The sequence below is a fragment of the Lutjanus erythropterus genome, chromosome 11 (genome assembly GCF_056507025.1).
Source record: "Lutjanus erythropterus isolate fLutEry1 chromosome 11, fLutEry1.hap2, whole genome shotgun sequence".
Classification (NCBI taxonomy): domain Eukaryota; kingdom Metazoa; phylum Chordata; class Actinopteri; order Lutjaniformes; family Lutjanidae; genus Lutjanus; species Lutjanus erythropterus.
In genome coordinates this window covers 23,966,074-23,981,255 of record NC_139327.1, presented here as the reverse complement: position 1 = coordinate 23,981,255, position 15,182 = coordinate 23,966,074, and the positions used below count along the sequence as shown (strand labels likewise).

The window sequence follows — 15,182 nt, the reverse complement described above, 5'->3', positions numbered from 1 at the left end:
AAAGCTACCAAACCAAACCTAAAATCTTGCGTTCACCTTCTCTGTCTTGTGTGTTTGGAAAAAAAATCATCCTCAGGTTTTAGGTTTTCAATTATTTACTATATACGTGTATATCCTGAGTTTGAAGCGCCGCCTATCGGATTTATCGGGAATTAACCCATATTTTCCCTCTTTGTATTTCCTGTAGTGTTTCACTAGTGTTTTCAGAGATAGTCTCACAAACAAAAAAAAGCAAAAAAAAAGTAATTGTCAGGCTGTAAAATATTAAAATAAGTTTAGAATTTATTTTTAATATTTTACAGACCTTCGAAGCTGCGCACATTCTTTCCTGGCTAAATAATCAAACCACTCTATTGAATATCACTTTTAATCACATGTGCATTTGTGCTGCGCAGCTGTGCAGCGTCCAAACTTATTTTGCCTTTGACGTCAGGTGAGTGAAACACACCCCACCATCATCATCATCATCATCATCATCATCCTGCTCCGGAGCAGCAGGAGTGTCTGCTGAGGTGCGCACTGAGCGCGCCGCTCGGCTCGGACACTGCAGTAGGTTACCGTGCCATCGCTGCGGCTGCTCGCTCCCGACACCACGTCCCGCTGCAGACTTCCCGGGCCGGGGGGACAAGACGGGAGAGGGAAGCGCTGGGAGCCATGGCCGAGTCCAACCCGCTGCGGGGCTTCCCCCGTCTGCGCCGGGCCGCGGTAAGCTCCGCCGGGAGGAGGGGAGGTGGGAGGCTTGAAACGGGGCGGCGAGGATACTGCAGCAGAAAGAGAGACGAGGTGTTCTTAAAGACAGTTCAGTACTGCGACACAGAGGCTGGGATGAGCCCTCAGTACACTGCAAACTGCACCAGAGATTTAAAATGCCTCTCGGTGAAGAGCCTGCACAGATTCAGATGGCAGATAAATTCTAGGAGTGTGTGCTGGGGACCAGGACAGGCCAATGACAAACGGGTTTGTGTGTGTGTGTGTGTGTGTGTGTGTGTGTGTGTGTGTGTGTGTGTGTGTGTGTGTTTGGACTGCAACTGCAGGTGCAGAATAGTGAGAGGCTGTGTCAGCTTTGCACTGTGACTGTGGAGTGTGTTCAACTTGTGCAGCTTTATGTAACAGATGTGGGAATATGTGTCACATACTTGATGCCCACAGATCTAAATGCAGCTGTGGAATGCAGAGGAAGTCTGCAATCATTCCCCCCCAAAAAAAATCCATCATGGCTGCCGGATGGGTAAATATCCAGGTCCGGTCTGAGGACTTGGATGACTTTATACCTGGCAGAGTGATTTTCCTCCAGCAAAAGGCTTGTGTAGACAGGTTGGGTAATGGGAGAGGAAGCACTCCTTTACTTAAGTAAAAATACTAATACCACAGAATGAAAATACTCAGCTACGAGTAAGAGTCCTCCATTCAAAACCTTACTTAAGCAAAACTATGTATAAACCTTGATTCCAAAAATAGTTGGGACGTTTTGTAAAAAGTAAATAAAAACAGAATGCAAAGATTTGCGAATCCTTTTTGACCTGTATTCAGTTAAATACAGTACAGTACAAAGACAGTATGTTTAATGTCCAGAATGATAAACTTATTGTGTTTTTTTTTTTTTTCATTCTGTATTTGATGCCTGTAAAATGCTCCAAAACAGCTGGGACAGGGGCATGTTTATCACTATGATACATCACCTTTTCTTTTAACAACATTCAGTCAGCATTTTGGAACTGAGGACACTAATTGTTGGAAGTTCTGAAAGGGACAACTTTAGGTGGTCAACAGTCCAGGGTCTCTTGTAGTTTGCGCTTCATAATGCACCACACATTTTCAATGGGAGACAGGTCTGGACTGCAGGCAGGTGAGTCTAGTTAACCGAACTTTTTTATTATGAAGCAACACTCTTTTTTACACATGCAGAATGTGTCTTGGTGAAATAAGCAGGGACATCTCTGAAACAGACACTGTCTGGGTGGCATATGTTGCTCCAGAACTTGTATGTACCTTTAAGCTTTAATAGGGTCTTCACGTATGTGACAGTTTACGCATGATGCCATGGGCACTAACGCTGTTTTGAACTTTTCCTTGGGAACAATCTGGATGGTCCTTTTCCTTTCTAGCCCAGACACAGCGTCCATCATGTCCAAAAAACACTTTTCCGCTCTGTCTGAGTCCATCTCAGATGAACTCAGGCCCAGAGAAGTCCACGGCATTTCTGGATGTTGTTGATACCGGCTATGACTTTCGCTTTACATTTGTAGATCCTGTGGCAAACTGTGTCGACTCCTTGAACAAATCATCTTGATTTTTAATGCAGGGCTGCCAAAGGGGTCAAAGGTCACTTGCTTTCCATGTTTGTTTTCAGGCTTGTTTTGGAATTGGGGTTTATGCTGAAAGTATCAGAAGTAAAAGTACTCATTATGTAGTAAAATAGTCCTTGACAGTGGTTTACTCTTATATCTAATGTTTTATATACTGTTCACTAATTCGATCTACACCAACTCACCATCTTCTATAAGATCATCATAGTGTGTAGCATTGCTGTCCTGTGAGAAAAACTTGAATCTCAATAGTCTTCGGACTTTTCATGAGTTCAGAAAAACAGACATTTTTCTTCTTTGTCACAATAGATTCAAGCTAATCCGAGAGGGTTTAAAATAGAGTAAGAAGGAGAATCTTCTCAAATTCACCAAATTTGGAGATACACACAACAGTGTCATTTAAAAAGTAACTTGTAACTAAAGGTTTCACACAAATGTAGTGGAGTAAAAAGTACAATATTTGCCTCTGAGATGCAGTGAAGAAGTATAAAGTTGCACAAAATGGACATACCCAAGTAAAAGTATTTGTACTTAATGACAGTATATGAGTAAATGTACTTACATTCCACCAGTGCAACACACCTGAACACAGAAAGCTGTTTCCTTTGCCACTGTCAAATACAAAATCAACAATTTTGTGCAAGTGAATAACAAACAAAAACAAACCCTTTTGGTTGGCACTTTGCCTGCCAGGTCTACCGGTTGATATTGAGCGAAAGAGGTGTATATGAAGTGTTTGGAGGCCATTGGGTCTATGCAAACGTTGTTCAGAAAATGTGAGGTGGATAGCAGAGATGAGACAGGGCTTATTGAAAAAAGATGGTACGCAGATGAGGAAAGAGTCACCACTTTTGATAGAGCACTTGATCAGTGACCAGCTTAGTGGTAATCAGTGTTGGGGTGGTCTGCTGAGAACCAGCAGGAGGACCATTGTATGAAAGCTAAGCAACGTAATCCAGAGCAACACTGTGGACAGTCAGCAGCAAAATGTTTTTTTGCACTTAAAAAAGGTCCACCTAAAAAAAAATCTTTATAAGTTTAAGTGTACACCTTATTTTGAATATTTTCACCACTTTACTTTTCTGTCAAAAAGCCTTAATCAATGAAAACTGCCGTTATACCAGCCGATGATTGTTCTCACCAAAGCCATCACACTCCTTTGGTAAATTTTACCTTGCAGAACATGGAAATTTCTGATCTACTGCTGCTTTGATTTTCATTTATTTGTGTCATTGTGTGACTCCGGTGAATCCAAACTAACCCTTTAAAACATTGAAGCGACACAATAATGTGTAAACTAACTTGTTGGCAGAAGTAGACCAGCCACTCCCATGTTCTGTGAGGTAACATTTCTGATTTTGCCAATAGAGATTAGTTGGTTTGGAGACAGCAATATTTAGCTTGTATTTTTCTAACCATCCCTTTAATCCTCACACCACTGTGCAACACAGCAGTGTGTTTCAGTGATTATTTGCTTCAACTTCTTGTTGAAAATATGCTAATTGGAGAGCTGATTTGCTGCAGGGAAAACAACAGAGACATAAATAAACAGAAACAGAGAATAATCCAAAAAAACGCAGAGAAACACTGAATTCAGAAGATTGAAGAAGCCACACAGCAAAGGAGTGTTCAGAGAAATAATGACAGTTCTAGTCAGTGTTTGTACAGAGGAGGGAAGAGTGAGGACATGTGAGGCTGCTGATCATGAAGAGGAGTGACGAAACGGCAGAGTCAGTCTGAGGAGCTGACAGTCAGACCTGCTGAGACTTCTTAGATTGACACTGACAGATGCTGATGCTGTGTTGAGCTCTGCTAGACCGCACGACGAACAACAATCAGCCGTCAACAATGCTGACTGACTGTCCGACTCCTTTTATTCTGCTCTAATCCAGGCAGGGACATACTGGTGGGTAAATTCACAGTTTAACACACTGTGAAGGCATCATCATTTATTTCCCTCAAATAAATTCATGGTATATAACAGCCCTAAATCCTCAGTAGTCAGAACAGAGGCTTTAAACTGTGGTCTAATATTGATTTGCAATTGCAACTTTATGCATTTTTAAATACCATTACCTCTCCTCTCCTCTTTTGTCTGCTGTTCAAGGATCAAATAATGAACAAATACGACAATACGCTTCTTCCTCTTTCAGACGTCATTTCCAGGCAATCTGCATTTGGTCCTGGTGCTCCGCCCCACGGGCTTGTTAAGCACCACCCCCAGTCCGTCTTCAAGCACCGACCTGGGCTTTCGCTTCAGCCAGGATGACTTCCTGTTAAAGATGCCGGTGAGAGGGAGTTCAGAACTGTCCTGTCCATCCTATTTTCTTTTCTTTTCTTTTCTTTTCTTTTCTTTTCTTTTCTTTTCTTTTCTTTTCTTTTCTTTTCTTTTCTCTGTATAGATTTGATAGATTGTTGATGTCAAGTTTGTGAAAAATGCTGACACTCTTTAACACATTCATTCCTATGAGCTGTTCCACAATGATTCAGTGTTATCTGAAGGTAACGTCCACACAAACAAACTTACGAAAAGCGTTAATTTTTAATCTTTTTCTATAAATTTTAAACTGGTAAGGCAGTCAAATATTCTTGAATAGTATTGCAATAAACTTACCACAATTATTACTGGAAAATGTCTTCAAATTATGCTTATTTTGTCTATTTTATGACTAAAAACATTATAAACATGTTTTTACCAACTGGGCTCATAATGTGTATCATTGTGTGTTAATTCTGTTATTTTATTATTTTTCATTTATTTTATAAAAAGGCTTTTTAGGACTTCTACTGTTTTTGTTTTGCAGTTGTACATACATAATTCAATCATCATTGCCTAAGACAATATATGCCAATTTTTGCACATGCTGAGGTCACAGCTGACTCCTTTTATTTTACTTTATTAAAGAAGGAAAGCAGAAGGACTTCAAGTTAAAAGGAAAAATCAATTTTAAACATGGATTTTTTTTTTTTTTTTATCATTTTAGTGTTATACGTTGAGGTTTTGGTATTGTTACATCCCCAAGCACCATACATTACTAACTGCATGCTGGCAAACAAACAGGTTTAAATATGATCTTGTTTTATTTTCACACTTCATTTCTCAGTTCACAGTACATCACCTGCCAGGTAACTGCTATATACGCCTTGTGTCTCTGTGTTCGTAGGTGGTGATGCTGCGTTCGGTCGGTGACCTGCTGCGCTACATAGATGAAAACCACCTCACATCAGACTTCACTGCAAAAGTGGAGTACTGCCAGAGCGACTGGATCGTCCTCCGCACGGTAAACACCTCTGATGTGTGTCTGAGCTTAAAGCTGCGCACTTCCCACTGGTCTTTGCAGCTGAACATGAAACAGCACAAGGAATCAAACCAACAATTTATCTATCAACACTGATAGACTTCAAAGACGTGACGTTCATGTTGCATGTGTGTCTGCAGGCCATTGAGACGTTTGCAGTGACAGTGAAGGAGATCGCTCAGCTGCTGCAGGGCTTCGGATCAGAGCTGTCTGAGACCGAACTCCCAGATGAAGCTAATGCCATCGAGTTCCTGCTGCACTCACACACACACCGATACAGACAGATGAAGGTTTCTGATGGCTCGTCTCTCTCTCTCACTTCACCACTCTATCTCTGCATGTGCCAGTTTTTGTATTCATTTTTTCTATGTGGTTTTGTTGGTCTTTTCTTGCTCTCGTCGTGTTTTTTCAGGACGATATCCGTAATGTGCTGAAAGAGGGACGCCTGCTGCTGTCCAACCTGGAGACCGTCAAGGCCTCTAAGAAAGATGTAGAGGAGGAGAGGGACATAAGAGCGGACATGGACACTGTTCAAAGGTACAGAGTTCACACATCTCCTGTAGAGAAATTAATTTGACACAAGACAAGTTTTCATTGTAAGAAGGAAGACACATTCTCAGTTTGACACTAACATCTTGTTGATCCTTTGATGCACAAGTGATCCAAACCTCCTCTAATGTGCAACATGAGTCAAAAATGACCCATATTCATTTCCTATGTTACTTCATGTATTACTGAATGATTCTTTGCTGTATCTTGTCTTTAATAAAAATCATTATTTTTATTTTTGATTTCTTACTTTATGAACAAAAACATATTTTTATTACAACATCGGGCTTCACAGACATGGGTGAAAAATAAAAAAACAAAAAATAATAATGTTGATAGATTTATGAAACAATAACACATTTAATATTTGAAATGTGTTTATTTGTCATTTTGTCACACATAATGTACACATGTCACTGATAACCGACAACACTGATATTGAATTGCAGTGTATCTGTTGTGTAACTGTGTTTGTGTGGTTTATTCTGATAACATACGAGACACCAGCATGCTAACCAGTTACGGGACCCCGTGCAGTCGATGTTCAACCTCTTACAGGGACAAATGGCGTTCAGCCACAAGAGATTGAGGAATAATAGGTCTGTAATGCCCTTAGACCTCCAGGTCTGCATGTGTGCCACACTAAGTGGATTATCATGTGGCTACCCTTCACAGAGAAGCATGGGTAACCTGCTGAACTCCACTAATGATAGAGGGTATGCACGTGATATCACAGTAAGTGGAGTCACTGTGTTTGCGCCCACTGAGTGGCAGCACTAGCTTTCAGATTGAATGCCACAAAAACACACAAAAAAAATCACATCTAAAATGAGAGGGCTGCTGTGTGATTCAACAAGCCATCGGGGCGATCTTTTTACAAACTGTTGAAAGCAAAAGAAAAGAGACACATGGATCACTGCAACTCACAAAAAACAACTGGAAGACTGAAACAAGAAAACAACATGCCTCTGGGTATTCGACTCTCCCCTCTCCTGCAGGGGGGTGTAAAGGTCTCCAAAGTTCAGGCATCAAAACTACTTGGTTAGATTTAGGAACAGATCATGATTTACCCTATGGGTGTAAATAGCCACATGGCTATTCCACCCTGAGTGTAAATAACACTGTTAGCTACTGACACCTGGGTGCTAGTAGCATCTGCCATAAAGAAAATGATTTGAGGTAATCAAAAACATACCTACAAATTCCAAATACTCAGTCTGATCTTTTTATACCCATTTTGTGCAGCAGGGGGTTACCAGGCAGCTTGTGTGAACTTGTGTGTGTCGCGTGTGTTTCAGGCTCCTGGCCCAGCTCAGAGACATGGAGGAGGCATTTGATGGCTTCTTTGAGAAACACCACCTGAAGCTGCAGCAGTACCACCAGCTGCTGCACTATGAAATCAGTTTCCAGCAGGTGTGATGACTGGTGTCTGTCTGCATCTGGCCATTTTTTTTCTGTGTTATGCTGCTGTGATGATTTACTCTGTGTGTGTGTGTGTGTGTGTGTGTGTGTGTGTGTGTGTGTGTGTGTGTGTGTGTGTGTGTGTGTGTGTGTGTGTGTGTGTGTGTGTGTGTGTGTGTGTAGATGGACGAGGTGCTAGAGAGGATCACTAACCAGGAGAAGGACATTGCATTTGTGGGAACCACGGTGGTTCAGACAGAACAACTGCTGAAAGACCTGGAGACTCTGGACACACGTGCTGAGGTCATAAACAAAACAACACAACGTGCACGTGGTTACAGTTTGCAGGAAGTGGCCGGGCAGAACAAAATGTGCATGATGTTATGTGTCTGATGAGGATCACATTACAGCACTTTAAAGGACAAATCTGTAATAAATTTACTGCAACAAATCATAAAATGATATGTCATCAGAGATTAAGGAAACGTTAAGTTGAAATACTCGCCTCTCTGATAACAATGCAAACTCTAAGTTGTGCTATTGTTTGCCTTTTCATCTGAATTAGAGTTAAAGTTAATGCAGAATATTTGCTTAATGAATTAGTGTTTGTTAATAAATTGTAAGAAATCATAAATAATCTTCTAGAAGGAGTAGATGTTTATTTAAACCTATTTAATATAAAGTTTGTGGTTCCAACTGGCTATTAGGATCATAGCACTAATTTTTAAATGAGCAATGTCATATATTTCTCACTTAAACATCAGTATATCATGATATCATTGTAATATTTGTTGTGATACCCTAATATGATATAGCATAGGGCACTGATTCCCAACCATGGGGTTCCCACCCCCACTAGAGGTCGCCAAAGCTTCATAGAGGGCCGAGGAGCCTTCGTGATCATGAAGGAAAATCTCTGAAATATAATACAATGTATTATATTTGTTATCTATTATATTTATTAATTTATGACACCTTCTATCCTTGCCAGTAACTCTGGAAGCTTTATGTCTGTGTGCAGTGGAAGAACAGCGGCCCCTGTTGATTTTATGTGGTACAAGTTCAATGCACACAGTTTTAGGGCTCAATATGTTCATTATTTTTCAAGAAAAATGTCTCTATGCCATAGCTGTCTGACGAGGTGTAATGAAATGTTGTTCAACTCTTCTTGGAACTTAAACCTTCGTGTGTGTGTGTGTGTGTATTAGGAGGAGATGGCTCGTGCCCAGGTGGTGATCCTGCATGGTCACCAGTTGGCTGCCAACCACCACTACGCCATGGCACTCATCATCCAGCGCTGCAATGAGCTTCGACATCGCTGTGATGTCATCACTACTGCCGTACGCACAAAGCGGGCCTCGCTCACTCGAGCACGAGACCTGCTGCTCCGCCTCGAAGGGGTAACTGCTGATACGACACATATACTTAAAAATATACACATGTAAACTCAGAATTGTCGCAGTGAAAAAACAGGAAAAAAAATCTTGACTTGTTTTGTATTTTTGTTTCACTGATCTGTAAGCAAACTTCCATGCAAGTTTCATCACAAACTGCGTAGTGTAAGTTGTGTGTTTTGATATTAAAATGTTCTTCATTTGTCTATTTGTCTGTTTTCCATTTTTCCTACATTTGTGCTCTGAATGACTGTTTTTGTTTGATTGTCATGAATGACAGAAAAGGTGCAAGAATCTTATCGATAGTCAGTGTATTACGTGCAATGGACAGTGGTCGTCACCGAGTACCAGCATGGATGGGGTCAGCAACAAATGGTGTTTTAGCAATTTAAGAAGGTCCACCTAAAATAAATCAATATCAGTCTGAGTGTGCACTTTACGTAGAATATTTTGACTTCTTTGCCTTGCTATCAGACAGCCTTTTCTAATTGGAAGCTGCAGTTATATAAGCCACATATCGCCCTCTCCAGGCCAACCAAACTCCACTGGTGAAATCAGTAACTTTATCTTGCATACCACAGGAGTTGCTGGTCCACCGCTGCCACGATCTGTTAGTTAGTTTGTGTTATTGTGTGACTTTGGTGTCTTAAAAGAGCTGCTTGGGTTCATCAAAGTCACTCAATAGCACAAATAAACCAAGAGATCGATGCAGTGGTAGACCAGTAACTCACATGTCCTGCAAGGTAAAATGACTGATTTTGCCCATGGAGTTTGGTAAGTTTGGAGAAAACCATGTTTGGTGAAAAAGCTGACAAATGAAAGTAATGTGGTGAAAATACATAAATATAGTATACCTTTTTGAAGTGTCTAAAATACCTTTTGTTGCTGACTACATCCATAGCGGACTGTCTATAAGTACCTCATACAATCCCAAATCCCAATCCCACAAATAACCCAAACTATTCCTTTAAATGGACAATTGTTAAATTTCCCGTCATAAATCTTTTCTTTGTTCTTTCTCTAATGTGCCTTCAAACACGTGTTTTCTTGTGTTGCATCCTCTGTGTGTGTGTGTGTGTAGGCACTGCGGTGGTGTGACGAGGGCGCCTACCTTCTGGCGAGTCAGATGGTGGACAGGTTCCAAACCAGAGAGGGAGCTCAGGAGGCACTGCAGTCCCTGAGTTGTCACCAGGAGAGGGCGCCATCCGCAGTGAAAAACAGCCAGGACACTCTGAGCCTGGAGTTTGAAGCCATACTCACTCCACAGCTGCAGGTAACCCACTGGTAGTGACACCAGCATGCCGATGACCCACAGGATACTTCAGCTCACACTTTCTCTTCTTTCTTCCTAGTCCCAAATCTCCATGGTAACAGATAAGCTGAACTCTGTCCAGTCCATGATCAGAAACAGAGAGCAGTGTCTCAGGAAGTTGGCAGATATGCAGGTCAGACCAATTCAGCTGGTGGCCCCCAGGCCTGAACCCGACCCGACCTCACAGCGCTGCAAGTCACCCCTCTTCTCCCCAAAACATGGTACAACCCACTCCGATGGGCCCTTCCTCTCACACTGATCCTCTTTGCTTCTTTTCTTTTTTCTCTACTTTCTATTTTTCTTTTTTCTGTTTTCTTTCCTTTTTTCTTTTCTTTTCTTTTAATTTTTCTTGTCATTTTTGTTCTTTTCCTTTTCCTATGTTTTCCTTCACTTATTTCTGGAGTGTAGATTTAGTCTGTCCACTGTCTTTTGTTGACAAGGATATTGCGATGCAGTTATTTTAACCGTTCTCCTTACAAGCCCCATTCTCTCACTTCCTCTCGCCTGTTCTCCCTTCTTGTGACATATGTCATTCCGCACTGTGTTTTGTTCTCTTCTATATCTCCTGCACAGTCTTTTGTCTGCATCTCCTCTGTCCTCTGGCGTCACAAGTCGTATTTGTATGTTTGTGTGATTCTCTCCACAGGTGTGGACTTTAATGTCCTGAACTCCAAGTTCTCCTTTGACCTGCTTCCTGGCAAGAGAGCCGCGAGGAGGAACAACAGCCATCGCAAGGTGTGTGTGTGTGTTTTAGTCACACTGGCAGTGTGGCTCTAGGGTCCACAATGTTGGTCAGTCGGTGGATGGATGAATCCCTCTGACTTTGGTGATCCTTGGACTTTTCCTGCTGCACCACCACAAGCCTCAGATTTTAATGATACCAATGCTATTATTGATTCTGCTTATCGATCCAATTCTTTATTGGTTCCCTTATTAATTCTTGATCAATTTTAGTTGAGCTTGCTGTAGCCTTAGCGGATCTAAAATGGAGGAATGAGAGAATATTTGTACAGCATTTGTTTTTGTTTCAGTTTTCTTAGTCAGAGAAAAAAATCTGCATGGCACTAATGGCAGTGTACATGACTTCCTTTTTATTTAACTTTTATTTAACTTTGCAAAATACAACAACAATAAACAAAGGAAGAAAGGAAAAAAAAATGAAAACAGTACATCCTAGGTTCCTATTTCAGTACAGGGTCCCAGATCTTATCGAACACACTATTATAGGTTCTGTTTGTCATTAAAGGACCTCAGTCTCTCCAGATGTAGTATGTTTGCCATTTCTCCCATCCACAAATTGTACATGGGTACAGACCCCAATTTCCTCACTTGCATTTCCAAACAGCTATCTTTTTCACATTTATTGGCAAAAGCTAAGGAGTTAGTTTCTCCAAGAATAACTGTGAGTGGATCAGGTTCCCAGTGGAACAACTATTGAAATGATCATTTTACAGTCATTACAACTAACACTGTTCTTATCTTTGTGAAATGAAGCTTATGCTTTGGACTAGTTTTCTTCTCCGTCATCGCTCCTTCTTGTTGCAAGTGTCCAGCAGTGTAGACGCATGAGTTTGACATTATTGTTTTGCGATGTGCAGCTGTCAGAAAAACATGCTGACATATGATTCCAATGGATTCCAAGGCATCTTTTCATTTAGTGCTACCATCAGGTCAAAATCAAGAAGAATTGTTCCGTAACGTGGTTCTTTAGTTTATGAACAATGACATTCCTGCTTCAACTTGACTTTGTGTTTAATGTTAATTCGCAAACATTAGCATGCTAACACGCTAAACTAAGATGATGGACATTGTAAACATTATACCTGCGAAACATCAACATGTGTTAGCGATTCCAGTGTGAGCATGCTGTTAGCGTTTAGCTCAAAGCAAATGTGCTAGAAGTTGTTGCATAAATGTGCTGAGATACTTGTTTCCTGTTTGTTTTGTCAGATCGAGGTGATGCATGATTTCCAAGGCAACCGGAGCTGTTTGTACGGCCCCGCCTCTGAAACCGATTCAGAGGCAGAATCAGACAATCCAGAGCAAGTGACACGGTATGTAATCTTTGACCTGTCACACATAATCCCTGACCTGAAGTTTGATCTGTGACTCTACTTGTGCATTGGTTGTGTATCGGTCTGCAGTATGTGTGTGGGCCCGGGTCAGTGTGTGTGCACCTCTTCTGTCTTTGCATTCAGTTTTTGTCTCGCTCTTTCTAGCCATATTATGAAGGAACTGATTGCTACAGAGAGGATCTATGTGGACGAGCTGCTCTCTGTGCTTCTGGTGAGTTTATTTTAGATTATTTTCATATAATTTTGCTTTTGTTAGATAATTTACTGGGTAAAAGAACAGAAAATAGAGGAAAGAAAGAGAAATAAAGCAAAAGGGTCTGTCTTTTGGTCATTTCACTTTATTTTCAGAAGCAGTTATTGATTGATTAAAATTTAAATACAAGGCATTTTTTAATGATCAAAAAGACATATGTGAAATTTAGTTAAGTGTAATTCTGTCAATTGTTATGACAACTCGACTTAAACTAAGAAACTGTTCAGCTTCATGTTTTAACATAAAATTAAACTGTCATATGTGGTTGGTTTTGACTCTGGCTGTCATGAGACCATTATAAGTGTGTCATGAATATTTTTCTTGATCTCAAGTGAAGTGGCATATTTTGGAATTATCATAAAGATGACATTAAGTGTTATTACACTTCCAAATGCTTTTGTGATGGTCTCATGAATAATTTCCTGGACTTCAACTAAAGTGGTACCATTTGGACTTGTCATAAAGATGTCATTAACTGTTATAAGGCCAAAAGAAAATTTAATGACCAAAATATCCCACTATGTCACTTTATTTATTGCATTATTCTCCATTTCCTCTTTCCTCCGATCAAGTTTTCCTGCCCTGTATGTTTTCTTTTTTATCTCCTCTCCTCTCCTCTCCTCTCCTCTCCTCTCCTCTCCTCTCCTCTCCTCTCCTCTCCTCTCCTCTCCTCTCCTCTCCTCTCACATTTATCAGGGCTACAGGGCAGAAATGGAGGACCCATCCATGGCTAATCTTCTTCCCTCAGCTCTACGTAGCCAGAAGGACGTTCTGTTTGGCAACATGCCAGAAATTTACCAGTTTCACAGCAGGCAAGACATATACACACACACATACACACACACACACACACACACACACACACACACACACACACACACACACACACACACACACACACACTGAGCTCACAGGCTGTTGCAGGGCTGTCTTAGCACACCAATCCAATTTCCTTTCATTTTCCTCTTGGATTCTTCATTCAGAATCTTCCTCCAAGATCTGCAGGGTTGCCTGGAGACACCAGAGCAGGTGGGAGCCTGCTTCCTGCAACGGGTGAGGGAACATGAGGAGAAGCATGGCAGCTTGATGTGAGGTCATATGACGTAACATATACAAATCTACATTTATGCGTTTGTGTGTGTGTGAGCAGAAAGAGAAGTTCCAGGTGTATGAGCGCTACTGCCAAAACAAGCCTCGCTCGGAGTTGCTATGGAGACAGTGCTCTGATTCGCCCTTCTTTCAGGTAGTTACATACTGTACATTTTAACATGATCCCCCCACATATTGATGGTATGAAAGCCATTTAGATTAGTGACATAATCTTGATATTTGCTTGTAAAGCTGTTTGTTTTTCCTTATTTACAGAACAGAATCATGGTTTTCCGACTGTTACTTGTGCATGGATCTGTCTCTTTCTCTCCAGGAGTGCCAGAAGAAGCTGGACCACAAGCTGGGTCTGGACTCTTACCTCCTGAAACCAGTCCAGCGCCTCACCAAGTACCAGCTGCTCCTCAAGGTTCTGTACATCTGAGCCATTCAGTCAAGGACAGTCCTGTAGAGATGCAGCTCTCACAAGGACATGCATGTCCAAAAGATTTGGTTTTTAGACGCCATCATAAAGAGAAATTGTTCCGAGATCGCGTGTCCACCATTTCAGAAAATCTGTTCGTCTTTTTTTGCATGATGATTGGCAAACAGATAAACAGATACAAGAGAACAGTAACAGTAATGTATCAAGCACTGAGTGACAGCTGTTTTCATTGTGATGAGACAAAGCAGAGATGTGGTGCATTTACCCTGCATCCTTACTGTGAAGTTCATTTGCATGTCAAAATTCTAATGAATAAGTTTAATTAAAGGAAATCCAAAGATACCTCATTTTGCAGTTTCTGCAAATGGTATCACCGACAAGATTACAATCGTGCTTGTGACTCTGTGAGACTGTACTACTCTGCAGACTCTGGCTCCACATGACATCAGTGCATGATGGCAGGGCTCATATCCAGGATATTCTGGCTTTATTTTTGTACAGCTGGAAGATGTGGAGACACATCAAGCATATTCATTTACAGTCGATGGTCTGAACCAGATATCAGGGCAATCTGTCCGTCGCTAGTCGCTAGTATTGCGATATGCATGTGATCAGGTCAGTGTGAGTTTTGTTTAGAAAAAAGTGCATATTTCATTCAGATTGATAAGAGGACAGAGGTACGTTGGCACAGACAGCCGAGTAATCAAGACCATCATACCAACAGCAAGACATACACACTGAGCTGCAGACGAAGACACAAGCAGACGTCTTAAACAGGCCCAGACATAAATTGACATGATTTATCCAAACAAAACTGGTTTGTAGACACAGACCTTCAGGCAGGCAGACATCAAGGCAAACTAAATTAGATGAAGTGGAAGACACTGACCAGTCAACCTGTGTCTTTGTGTCCCTGCGCAGGAGCTGCTGAAACACTGTACGGAGCAGCAGTACCGCTGTGAACTCCAGGAGGCTCTGGACTCCATGCTGGAGCTGCTCAAGTCTGTCAACGACTCCATGCATCAGATAGCCATTACTGGATATCAGGTACCAACCAGTCAG

At 41.3% G+C, this 15,182-nt stretch overlaps 1 protein-coding gene across 1 annotated transcript in view; it reads left to right on the top strand.

Annotated features, from left to right (window-relative positions):
* mcf2b (MCF.2 cell line derived transforming sequence b) overlaps nucleotides 1-15,182 on the top strand; it is a 28,274-nt gene that overhangs the window by 5,337 nt on the left and 7,755 nt on the right. The window contains exons 3-20 of the mRNA XM_084729738.1: nucleotides 434-705; nucleotides 4,460-4,594; nucleotides 5,471-5,587; nucleotides 5,746-5,895; nucleotides 6,018-6,142; nucleotides 7,453-7,567; nucleotides 7,739-7,858; nucleotides 8,764-8,955; nucleotides 10,031-10,222; nucleotides 10,302-10,482; nucleotides 10,908-10,996; nucleotides 12,212-12,315; nucleotides 12,481-12,547; nucleotides 13,286-13,401; nucleotides 13,573-13,642; nucleotides 13,740-13,832; nucleotides 14,013-14,105; nucleotides 15,042-15,167. Coding sequence (XP_084585864.1) covers nucleotides 655-705; nucleotides 4,460-4,594; nucleotides 5,471-5,587; nucleotides 5,746-5,895; nucleotides 6,018-6,142; nucleotides 7,453-7,567; nucleotides 7,739-7,858; nucleotides 8,764-8,955; nucleotides 10,031-10,222; nucleotides 10,302-10,482; nucleotides 10,908-10,996; nucleotides 12,212-12,315; nucleotides 12,481-12,547; nucleotides 13,286-13,401; nucleotides 13,573-13,642; nucleotides 13,740-13,832; nucleotides 14,013-14,105; nucleotides 15,042-15,167 — 2,136 coding nt within the window. The 5' untranslated portion in view covers nucleotides 434-654. The remainder of the gene's footprint in view (nucleotides 1-433; nucleotides 706-4,459; nucleotides 4,595-5,470; nucleotides 5,588-5,745; nucleotides 5,896-6,017; nucleotides 6,143-7,452; nucleotides 7,568-7,738; nucleotides 7,859-8,763; nucleotides 8,956-10,030; nucleotides 10,223-10,301; nucleotides 10,483-10,907; nucleotides 10,997-12,211; nucleotides 12,316-12,480; nucleotides 12,548-13,285; nucleotides 13,402-13,572; nucleotides 13,643-13,739; nucleotides 13,833-14,012; nucleotides 14,106-15,041; nucleotides 15,168-15,182) is intronic.